This window comes from Henckelia pumila, chromosome 3, assembly GCF_033568475.1.
Source record: "Henckelia pumila isolate YLH828 chromosome 3, ASM3356847v2, whole genome shotgun sequence".
Classification (NCBI taxonomy): Eukaryota; Viridiplantae; Streptophyta; class Magnoliopsida; order Lamiales; family Gesneriaceae; genus Henckelia; species Henckelia pumila.
The window spans coordinates 15,026,280-15,039,111 of NC_133122.1; the positions used below are offsets into that span (position 1 = coordinate 15,026,280).

The following is a 12,832-nucleotide window of genomic DNA, read 5'->3' on the forward strand; positions in this document are numbered from 1 at the left end:
TGAGATCGTCGCATAGACTGCAATTAAAAGATAAGAAAAAATTAATTAGTAACTTAAAATAAAATAAAAACTCTAAATTAAAATCTAGACTAATTGGTAACAAGACTAAAAATTAATCAAAATTTACTCCCCGGCAACGGCGCCAAAAACTTGTTGTAAATTTCCTCGCAAGTGTACGAGTGTCAAGTTTTAATATAGTGAATAATTTAGATATCGATTCCACAGGGAGTAAAATGAAAATATTTAGTACTTGTAATTAAAATAGTCTAAAATTTATCTAAAAAATCAATAATCAAGAATTTTACAATAAAAATAAAATAATTAAGATGATTTTAGATAGCACGCACACAAATTTCAGGAATAATCAATCAGAGAAAAACGGTCTAGAGGTATAGATTTCACCTGGTTTCAACAACAATCAATCCTAATTAATTAATCTTCATGAATTCCAATCAATTAATAACCAAGAACACTTACGTATATTATTTCCCTCTCCCGAGCAACAAATAATGTTTATCAACTACAATTCAATTCTAATATTCCTATTAAGAATTTATCGCAGTGATCTAGCACAAAACAATGTTCTCTTTAAAAGCTCTGTTAAAATCATACACTCTCCCGAGCTGTATAAATAATTAGCAGTGTATTTTCTAATGTCCTATTCAAAATCCCCTCTCCCGAGCAATGATTTCAAATAAATATAACAAATCAATTATTGATCAGATAATTGAAAAGACAATCAATTCTAGAAAAAATAATTAATCTAGAAGAAATTCAATTCAATAAAATCAAAAATTCATGAAAGCGTCTACACCAGGTTCCATCCGACCTCTAGACTATAAAAATTAGTTCATAATAAAATTCTGAAAACAATAAATAATAAATCCAAACATGTTCAGAATTAAATAAAAGATAAGAAACAAATCCGTCGTCGACGCCGTGTCCGGACTATCAAACTCCGTCTTCGTTCTTCAGTTAAGCTCCAGAAAAATCCTTAGCCAATCACACGATCAAACCCTCTAATTTCTGTGTAAAATATTGTGGCGGCTCCTCCTTCTTATTTTCAGATAAAAATTCTTTTATACTTCTCATCAAAAGCCCTTCAAAAAAAGCCCATACAATTAATTGCCCGAAATAATAAAACTTTCCAATCCAGCAACGGGGCGGACGCTCAATAGACGGCGCGGGCGCGCCTTCAACTCGAAATCTCAATTCTCCCAGAAACATAGCATTGCGCGTTAGCTCTTGAAGAAGCGCTAACAAGGAGCGCTGAACCTTGGCCCAAATAAGAAAGGCCCAACACTATTCCTTCTTCTTTTGTCTGATCGTTCTTTTCTTTTCCTTTTTCTTCTTTCCTTTTATTCTTTTAATTCTTTTTTCTCAAATCTCATTTTTCTCATTTTTCTTCTCTTTTTCACAATAATTCAATAATTCTCTGCAAGCACAAAAACAACACAACACAGCATAAATTTGCTCGAAACAAGTTATTAACAATTAAAATCATATATAAATTAAGTGTATAAAATACACTTATCAATTATCTTAAATTTTAATAATTCTTGAACTTTTTTTTCAAATATTTTTACATCATCCATGTTACATCTTCTTGGTGCTTCACGGATTGTGATATTAGGGTCTTTGAGTTTTTATTGAAGCAATGAATTGTTTTCTTTTCTTAATTTTATCCTGAGGATTTTCAGAACATATATCATGAAATTTCGTCATGATTTCTTTTTCAGGATTAATCGTTAAAATATTTTCTATTTTTAGTTCTATTGGATTTGTATTTCTTTTATGAAAATTCTTTGTAAATCCTTCCTACGCGAAATGCTGTTCGTATTTTGGGAATGTAAATCATTGATGATCCTTTGTTTAAAGTTATGTGATCTTCAAATTATGTAAAGGGAAGATATTCTCTTAAAAAGTTATTTCATATTATAATGTCCATTCCTGATTCTATTTGATATATAATGGGTATTACAAATTTTGTTTCTTATATTTCTATTTTTAATTTTTCTGCTACTGTATTAAGCATGATTATTGATCCATCTCCTATTCGAACTTTTAATTCTTTATCATATTTCTTCCAATAATGATTTGGAAGTATATGCTTGCTTCCTAAACACATACTTGCTCCTGTATCAACATAAGCATGTATATGATATGGTTTATGTTCTTTGATTTTAATTTGAATTTTTATATATATACTATTTTGATTAGTTTTGTTTTTATTATCCATTCTCTTTTTTTTTTAAGAGATAAGGGTAAAATTGGTATTTAGAAACAAAAATTTCTCTCTTTAGGGAGTTGAAAGCAAGTTTTATTTATGTAAGAATTTATAAATAAATTATAAAGTGGTTTAGGGAGTGATTGACAATTAATCCTATTTTTTATTTCTTCCAAGTTCAATCCATTTTTTTTATGTGACGTCATACGTGGACTTTTATTTTTTTGCGTGGAGTGAGGCCATGCCGATGCATTGGGGCCAATTTTCAAATTTTGATGCACGACTTGTACAATACGCTTGATGCCACGTCGGACGTAGACCCAATGTCAATTAAATTTGATTTTCTTTAATTTTTTATATGGTTTGATTTAATTATCTGACGAATAATTTAACCAAATTGTGTTAATTACTACTTTTTAAACAAGTGAAACAGTTTTATATTTATAAGAATGTATTTATTTAATACATTATTTTAAATATATATATATATATATATATATGTTGCTGAAGATAAGGTACATTGGCACTCAAATTAAATCTCGCTCCCTGCATGCATATTTCTAAAACTTAAAAGGAAATAATACGTAATAAATATAAAATATTAATTAAACTATTAAAGTAAGAATTATATATACTATATTATATTTATATTTTAGAACAAAGATTTATTATGTAATTATATTAATAAATAGTTTTGATCCATATATATGTTAATTTGGTTGAGCCATATATCAGAGTATTCTTCTGGCCATTACAAGTACAACACACACACACACACACAGTGACACCCATATAGTCATGTTGTCATTCAAACTTCTTTTCTATTTTCTGGTCATTATACAGATAAACTTTAACGATTAATTTTCTGGTCAAAATTAGTTGATTTATACCAAGACAGGTCAACTCCGATGCTGAAACCTAGTCGAGTCGACTTAGCTTGTTAGATATAGCTCGTTACGTATGCCTCTGCGGCATGCAGGCCTACCACTTTCTTGTCTTCCGCTTTGGGCAATATGAGTACGATATATATATATATATATATATAGGAGCTTTCCAAACAAATATATATAGTAACCCTAGTTTGAACGTACTGATGAATCTGGAAATTAAGTTGAACGTATAGCTAGCATGCATGTCATAATTTTATGATCCCGCGCTCCTTTTCTATGGCCGATTGATATATATAATTGAGCCACAGAGATTAAATAAACGCGCGCGATATTAAGCACAAGGACCGTATTTTACATATATATGAATTGATATTATATATATGACCCATGATGAGGAAGATGGCACGTACGTACCGAAACATGACACAAATTAAGGAAGAACAAAAACAATTAATCATACCTCAAATGAACAAGAAAAAAGGCTGAAAAACATATATAAAACGTACGTACGGAAAAGCATGCAGCTTAATTATTGACATGGAATTGAAGAACGTACAGCTTTTTCATCAATCCAAATTAAATATATATAACTTGGATCAATGATCGATCTCGTGCTGTAAACAGATTATTCATCAAGTACGAACAATTCCGGAGAAAATCCGGCGCTTTATGGCTTCTCGGACTGGCAATGGCCGGTAAGAATTGCTCTTGTCGGAAGGAAGCTGCAATATTAAATTATAATATTCTACCATGCATCAAAATCTTCTTCTTGTTGTCGGAATATAATGATCATGAGAATCAAACATTATTAATAATGTGTTGTTTTTGGAGCTGAGGAATACATATGTCGGTTTCTAAATGTGTTGAGTAATATAATTCAGATCGAGTAGAATGAAAAGAAAAGTATATTTATATTTATACAGACACGAGATGGCCACGGCGGTCTGGGGAGAAACTTCGTATGAAGTTTCGAAAACAAAGTCTATGCTACTCCTGCAGCAAGGAGGGTTGATTGGATAATAACTCCGTAGACCGGACACGTGTCACTATTTCAATGGCTTAGGGCATTCCTCTAAGTCAGCGTCGAATTGAATTAACCTGAGAGGGTTCATCAAAAAATATATTCAATTGCATGCGTTTGATTAATTGTGACATGCACGTGTCACATTATATTATATTATATTATATTATATTATAAATCATATACTGCGCCCCGCACCACCGTTGTTTTCGAAACTTCATATGAAGTTTCCTCGTTTTGTTAACCGGGTAGCTTATCGTAACTCGCCGAATAAAAATAATATAATTAACGAAGAATTCTTCGAACAAAAAATTGTTAGTCTCTTGCTACTTGCTAGTAGAACTTAAAAATAATAAGAAGTCTAACACATTTTTATTTTAATTATGATTTTATAATAGGATATCAAACTATATCACTTAACAAAATTTATTTCATGAGTTATGTTTATTTATAGATGAAATATTCAAGAGTAATAAAAAAATTTGTGTCAACATGTCCTACAATGTTTGGTGAAGAGGAAAAACTTCAAGAATTATAATTAATTAATTTTATTGAGTTTTCATTTTTTCGACAAAAAACAAAATTAATTTGATTGAGTTAATGACTAGTTTATAGTTTATACTGTCTACAACTATGCCATACTAGATAGATGAAGGACGCAGCGAAACTACCTTAATTACTGTACATTTGTGTTCATCAATTGATTAATGTATCACCCATATTAGAAAAAAAAATTTAAAAAAAATAAAGCAACATAAATTTAAAAACAAACAAATAATTTATCCTACTTAAATAATTATAAAGTAAATCTTTAAAATTATTTGTTTTAATACAATATATAAATTTTTTAAAAAAATTAGTTCACACCAATGTATATTGTACATTTTTTAAAAAAAACTAATGTATAAGTTTCCTCAACAAAAATGTGCATTCTTTTTTTTTAAATGACGTGAGAACCCGCATGCCGCGGCCGCTATTTTTCGGTGTGCATTGGGTAAATCTCCGAACTAAAGTAATTATCTACATACTAGGCTAGCTAGGTAAACTATGTTAGTCAAGTCCTGTGTGACAGATTGTCCAAGAAGATGTTGGTAAAGAAAATCAACTTATGACCTTTGGCTTAGCGTTCACCTACTTCATCAAACTTGAACACCACTTTGTGGGCAAAAAATGTGCACTCTTGTTAGATGTTAATTCCTCCTGTATTTCACATTTCGTGCGTCGCAACGTTCGCCAATCCATAATCCAAATTGAATTCAGCGCACTTGACGATGTTCGGGCCAGCCCAACTTACGACAATGCCCCATAATATGATAATAATATAATTTAAAGAATATTTTAAAATTAAAGTATTTAAAACATTCATGGATTTGAAATCACGTACCGGTACAGTTGTTTGTTTATTTTAAATTTTTTTAAACCAATATGCGAAGGAATTTGAAATGTACTATCCAAATATATGCAACGGATATGATCGATTCAAGAATTCGTAATCAATTTGTTTTAATTAATTCTAGCACTTCAATGCACGCATAGTGTGTTTGTATCAGACGTATTTAATGAAAATGAAAAAAATTATAAAATGCAAAAAAAATTACATTTTCCATAAACAAATAATCACCAAATCTCAATCAATACATTAATTTTACAAAAAAAAAAAAAAAGCGATATTTTCGTAAATAATAATAGTGATATAGTAAGATAACATAAAATTAATTAAACATGAGAAGAGTATCATAATTGAGCGGTTGATTAGGATTAACACAAAATTCCAGTTGTAACATGCCAGCTTTGAATACAACCCATCACCCATAAATATCCCACCTCCTTGTCCCTCAAATGGCTTTGACCCAAATCAACGGCCAAGATCACTCTGATGGGCCCATGTCAACCCGATCAATTTTCATTAGCCACCACACGGAAATATATATATAGAGTGAAAAATAATATTTTTAACATAAATATAATATATATATATATATTTTTTATAAATGAGATCAAATCGAAGTATCGTGAGAGTTTTTTGTGTTATTGTTTTAGGGATGAATAAATATATTTTGATTTTATATATAAAAAATAATATAAATATTTACTATTACTATATTGAAATATCTTAACATCCTAGAGCAGTCATTCGGGATCATGGCGTAACTTTGGACTTGCATAATTAAAAATACCTTTTGATGATATGTATTTAGTTAATTACATGAATAAAATCAAATTTGGTCATGTAACGTCAAACAATTTGTTTGTAAAACTATAATGTTTTCTGACATTTTCTCTTTGATATATCACATCATTTATATCGAAATATTTTGAAAATATAAATTTATCAAATATAAATCTTATATGATATTTGTGTATATGTTACATACTCAATACGTGTACATGATCGAAAAATAGTAACAATAATTGGTACATTTAAAAACATTGTCCTTCTTTGTCCTAATTTACTCAGCTCGCCATCAACGGTTGGCGATAACACGTCAAGAAGAGGACCAATCACGTTTCTCGAAATAGACACGTCAGCTTCTACTGGACCGCCCTCATGGACCCAAACGTTCCAGTTTAGTTAACCCCCCACGTTCTTCTACAGTTCTTATTTATTTGAATCAATCATTTGTCTTCTCCGTTTTTACCATATTGCCCTTATCATTTTCTTTCTGCCGAAATGTTATTTTACGTATTTACCCTTACCGTCAACAATTACCATTTTTGACTTTATAAAACCATTGTGTTTGAAATCATGGAACTGCATTGGATTTGGTTGGATTTGGAATTGAAAATACCGTTTTAGTGTTTGACAAAATGGAATTGGTATTTGATGAAATTTCATGGGATTTCATTTAACTAACTGAAATTCTTATAAAATAGGTCGAATTTCATGGGATTTTACGGGATTTGGGTTTATAAAAATAATAAATATATTTTAATAATAAATGTATATACGTTGGTTATAAATTTTAAGTTTATTTCAAAAAAAAATTACAAAATATCAAATTCCAAACACCAAAATTGAATTCCAAACACCAAAATGGAATTTCAATTCCATATATTTAAAATCCAATTCCAAATCCAAATCAAATTCCAATTCTAAATCTTATTTTTTAGGTATCCAAACACACGATAAATATCCAATTTACCCTCCAACAACATTGGAAAATACACTATTACTAAATTGAGTTACCTTGAAGACCAAGTATCATATCATGTCATGTAAGAAAGTGTGGGACAAACCACAATTTTAAGCCATTGTATATATAATAATATACAGTGTGTTTGCTGTATTCTATATAATATAACTTATATAAGAGTTTTTGTTAGGGTTTAAGCGAAAAAGGTGAAATTTCAAATAACATGACATTTAATATAGTATGTCATTGTCCAATTGCCACTATCATAGCAAGCTGGAAGTACAGTAAATTGCATTAAAATGAATGCCTTGCGTGAAATATATAGTTGCTTCTTGATTGTACCATGAACTTGTATATCAAGGTGAGTGAATATCCAAGCAACTCAAGTACCTTTGATGCCTCTTCTCCAAGCATGCAAGTGTGTCATAATTTACCATACAGTGTGGAACATTCATTAATTAACTAACTAGTAGATATCATAATTTATTTTTATTTTATTTTATTTCATGTTGAGAGTGTGAAAAAAAATACAAATATTAAAAGAAATTCGAGTGCCCAACAATATTTTTCTTGTAGAGCTTGTGAAGAATAACGTTCTACAGTCAAAGTAATTCAAAAAAAAAAACAATCAGAAATAGTGATTATTATTATGTCAAAGCCAGTGTTAAACGTATGAGAAATCGATATTGAATGAGCTGACGAGAAATGAATGTTTTTGATGTGTAGAAGATCCACAATTAATCAACATTCGAAAGCATTACGGATATCTAATTGTGATAGACGAGATGGTGGAAACTCAATAATTAGGAAATGAGCATTATAACTCCAGCGGTTTAAGTCATGATTTTATAAGAAGATTGTAAAGTGCAAGAGAATGTAAAAACAATAACTATGGGAAATAATCAAATGTTAAATTTCGTAATCTAAATGCAAATATGTTAAATTTCATTATTTGGGTAGAATTTAGAGTTGTAATGTGGATATGGCTGGCTGTGATGGGGTCATTTCGGTAATTTCACCTGCCCTGAAAAGGACAGAAACTACCCCCTCTCTTCCCTCTCACGTAGTTTTGTCGAAGTACACACGACATCACCTTTTATAGAAAACCAGCATTCAAATTCCACTCTTAATTCTACTCTTCAGCACTGTTTTGCTTCGATAAGATCTCACCATCATCAATCCAAAATCCTCGAAACAAGGTAATCCTTCTGTTTCTATCGTTCTTAGATGCTTCAAATCTTGTTCTGGCTCTGTAATGGGATCAAATTTTTGACTGTTTTGATCACTGTTATTCTGGATGACACCAACTTGTTCAAGATCTATGGGTTTTCCCTTCTGATCTTTCCTGAATCTCTTGTTTGAATCTGTGATTGGTTGAGTATGATGTTTCTGGAGCATTCAGTGGAATGCTCTGTTTGGTGGTGAAATCTTGGACCCGCTTTGTTGCTATTGGGAAAAAAAAAATTCGAATTTTATATCTACCCTGTTAACTAAAATCCTGGATCCAATGTTAGTAACTCAAGACTTGAATTTGCTTTCTTGGGTTTTCTTTTCTTATACACATGTGTCAGATTTGCTGACTACATTTACTGATTGCTTTGATTCAGTGGGAAATGGGGCGATTTTTCATTTTGGGTAATTGATTTTTGTGCTTTTGCGGATCTGTCTAGGATTCATTTTTTCTGGGATGGAATCGAATAATGGAGCTCAACTTGAAGAAGAAAAGAAACTTAGCAGGGAGAAAAATAATGGGGAGGGGTCAACTTTGGGTTCTGGTGGAAATGAAGTGTACAAAGATTTGATAATGGAAAAAGAGAGTGTTGATTCATCTGGGCCAGCAGCCAAATTGTCTGAATCTGTATCGAAAAGTAGAGTATCAACTCAGAGTAAACGAGATTCCAATGGTAATGGTCCAAAGAACAGTAAATCATCCAAGAATCAATCTACTAGCTCCAAAGGATCGGTTGTGCTTGGCCGTAATACTAAGCCTAGTTTGAGCCAAAGCCTCTCTTTTCCAGCCAAGGGCCGCCACTCGGATGTTATGAAAAGAAGCATTGATACATATCCGGTGAAGTCGTCACTGAAAAATGGTGCAAAAGCAGAGCAGGGTAAGGGCATCACAAGTTCAGGGAACGCACCCAAGACTCGCCAATCTTGGGTAGACCTTAATTTCTGCAAGCTCCCGCTTTTATTTTCTTTCTTTCTTGTTATCTTTTCTGACAATTGAGCAATTGTATGTGACTGGTTCAGCCAGTGAAACATGAAAATGTGAATGGAAATGAGACGAATCCGGGTCCTGATGGGTATGTAGCAGTGGCCTCTCTTTGTACTTCATTGGTTTTTCTTACTTGAGAAGCTCATGATGTAATCTTTCTTTGAATGATGCTCTGACTGTTGATTATTTGTCTATATTGGAGAAGATTGGTCGAAAAGATTTCGGAACATGTCAACAATGAGTTACCTGTCAAGGAGGAGGAGGATACCGGTTCCATTACTTCATCGTAATGTTTCATATTAGACTCCTTATCTTCTGTTTTCTTGTCTGAAATTTTTTCCCTCGAACAGAAACGTTGATGAATTTGCGTGATTTGAACAGAAATGCTACTCCTCAACAGAAGACTAATGTCTCAGCTTTCCCTTTCAGATTGGAAGAGCGCGCTGAAAAGAGAAAAGAGGTCGACTATGTAGCAATTAGCATACATATCTCAATTTTTTTTTTCTAAAACTATTGAACCTTGAAGAATAACATGCTATTGATCATCAGTTTTATTCGAAGATTGAGAAGAAAATACACGCCAAGGAAGTGGAAGTGATCAATCTGGAAGCAAAATCCAAGGTGCTTGAGATCAGACAGGAAACCGACGCGCTGTTAAATTCTCATACTAAAGATGGAATTTGATTTGTTCATGATTTTATGTTCTTGTGTTTGATATGTTAGGAACATCAAGAGGCGGAAATTAAGCAATTGAGGAAGAGTTTGACGTTTAAAGCCACACCTATGCCGACTTTCTACAAAGATCCCCCTCCAAAAGCTGAACTCAAGAAGGTATATGAGACCCATAAATCTTGATGACCAAACTGGGAAAACTAGTTCAATGTGATCCTTTTATTTTGTTTTTTCCTTTGATCAGATACCAACTACACGACCCGTATCTCCTAAGCTTGGAAGGCGTAAAAGCACTGAATCCACTGCTAGGAACTCGCTCGAAAATGGAGGTTCCACTCTCAGTCCAAGCATAACTAAAGAAAATCATGTGTTAGATAAGGCTTCTGAGGCAAATGTCGTTACGGTGAAGAAATCCTTCAAAAGCTCAGTATCCAAACCTCGTCTACAACAATCTTTGGCTGCTAAGAAAGTAAAGAACGGTGAGACAGAGAAGAAAGAAGTGCAAATCAAAGCGCCTAGCTCGGAAGAAATCCGAGAACTAGAGAATCAGATTGAAGAATGCCCAGAAAATAATTTTTCAGATGAGAATGGAGCATTTCTTGGTTCAACAACTTCGGTGGTAATTGCTTCTGAAGTTGGTGCTCAAGGGTAAAGGGATTTATTTATTAACTAATCAAACTTTAAATTGTGGTTCTTGCACAAAGTTCAGAGTCTGAAGTTTCTCTTTTTGTTGTGAATATTGTTGTTATATGTTAATGTTTTGAGTCAGTCATATTCGTATGTTGTCTGCTGCTGTCTATTACAATGCTATGTAAAAATGAGAGGCTGAATTTTTATCATATTCAAAATTCTTATCATTGGTTGAATTGATTTTTTACGTATTTCTTTTTTCACATTATCATGATTATTTTAATTGAATAAAATATTTGATTTGTTGACTTCCAAAATATAATAAAATAGGATCGGTTCAGTTTTTATTGGGAGTGCCAGAAATACGCATGGAACATCACGAGTCTATAAGATGGAAAGATAACTTCATTGGGAGGATTGTTGGTGCCTTCAAGCATGCAATGAAACTATAACCGAAAGAATGAAGGCAGTCATAACCGAAGGAATAAAGGCAGACCAGACCTTTCAAATTTGAAACTGATGTGAAGCCAAGAGTTGTAACAGCAAAAATCAATGGGAATAATTGCTGTTAATTCGAATTATTATCAATGAATGGGGGCCGGGGTATTTCAGCTTCTATTTTGTAGCCTATAAATAGTGAAGCAAGCTGATGGAAAAATACACACTTTCAAGCAGCACACTTCCATATTTTCGAGCCATAGCTTTCTGCCACCTTCAAGCCGTTCCAGTCACCATCCTTGGCAGCAAGAAAGTGAAGCCAATTGCTGTACAATTTCGAAGAAAGCTGCTGACCATTGTAGAGAATTTGAACAACAGTTTTTAGTCTATTCTCGAAGCCTTCGAATCTTCCCAGAAAACTCGGAACGCGGCATCGGTTTGAAGGAGTTTTTTGTCCAAAATTGAGTAGACTTACTGTCCATCTTCGAGCAGAATTTCTGTTCAATTTCGAAGGAGTAATCTACCCAAATTTCAAGCAGTTATCTACAGCAAACAAAGCCAATAAAATCTGTTCGAAGTTGATCCAAGAAGGAGTGCCGAAGTCGATTAAGGAGCTTTAATATTTTTTGCTCACGTTTGAGGTTTTCCCCCAACATCAGATCCTACACGATTTGCTTAAAAAAATCTAATATTGTAAGTGGGCTTTTTCTTTTGCGTGATATAAGTCTCTACATTTATATTCATTCTTGAGTGAGTTAAACTTTATAAAATAAATTACATATGCTTTTGAAAATTCTATCGGCATGATAAGTATATTCGTTTCACTTTGATATACCATTTGTTGGCTATTCGTTATGTTATTTGAAGCATGTTAGAGTTATTTGGAAGTATTTGTGATGCATTGTTAAGAATCGATTTAGAAATGGTTAATGAATTTCTGATGATTTGATTTGATATGTTCTTGATGCGGTGGATTATAATAAGTGTAAATTTGCATTCAGTACCTAAACCCAAACACATATACATGTTTAGTCCCCTGTCAGAAAAATATTTGTTTAAACTCCCTAGACCCACATTTTTTTTGGATGAAAATCGGTACAAAACATTGAAAATAAGGTACGAATACATGATATTCCAGTACAAAACATTGAAAATATGGTATAAAAAATAAGATTTCGAGTATAAAACCTGAACATTTTTATTAATAAGAAAAATATGTCATTAATATTAATATTTTTTAGTATTCAAAAATCATATATTTGTACCAGATCTAACACATTTTATACTCAAATATCATATTTTAGTGCTCTATTTCTGATATTTTGTACTCATTTTCATCAAAACATACAATTTATCATTAATATCAATATTTATCTATATATTTGAGTACTCAAAAATTATACATTTATCCCAGATTTACAATGTTTTGTACTGGAATATCATGTATTCGTACCTTATTTTCAATGTTTTGTACCGATTTTCATCCGAGAAAAAAATGTGGGCCTAGGGAGTTTAAACAAACATTTTTTCTGACAGGAGACTGAACATGTATATGTGTTTAGGTTTAGGTACTGAATGCGAATTTACCGTAATAATAATCTTTTC

General features: G+C 32.0%; 1 protein-coding gene across 2 annotated transcripts; it reads left to right on the forward strand.

The window, feature by feature from the left end:
* The first annotated feature begins 8,348 nt into the window (after nucleotides 1–8,348).
* LOC140890575 (protein WVD2-like 4) lies at nucleotides 8,349–11,025 on the forward strand. 2 transcript variants are annotated; one of them, XM_073298463.1, is made up of 8 exons: nucleotides 8,349–8,471; nucleotides 8,943–9,430; nucleotides 9,523–9,575; nucleotides 9,693–9,773; nucleotides 9,869–9,947; nucleotides 10,037–10,108; nucleotides 10,211–10,318; nucleotides 10,404–11,025. In XM_073298463.1, the coding sequence occupies exons 2-8, from the start codon at nucleotides 8,960–8,962 to the stop codon at nucleotides 10,809–10,811; spliced, it is 1,272 nt and encodes a 423-aa protein (XP_073154564.1). In that variant the 5' UTR covers nucleotides 8,349–8,471; nucleotides 8,943–8,959; the 3' UTR covers nucleotides 10,812–11,025. The 2 variants fall into 2 exon arrangements, with proteins under 2 accessions (XP_073154564.1, XP_073154565.1); XM_073298464.1 differs by lacking the exon at nucleotides 8,349–8,471 and adding an exon at nucleotides 8,501–8,781.
* The last annotated feature ends 1,807 nt before the right edge of the window (nucleotides 11,026–12,832 follow it).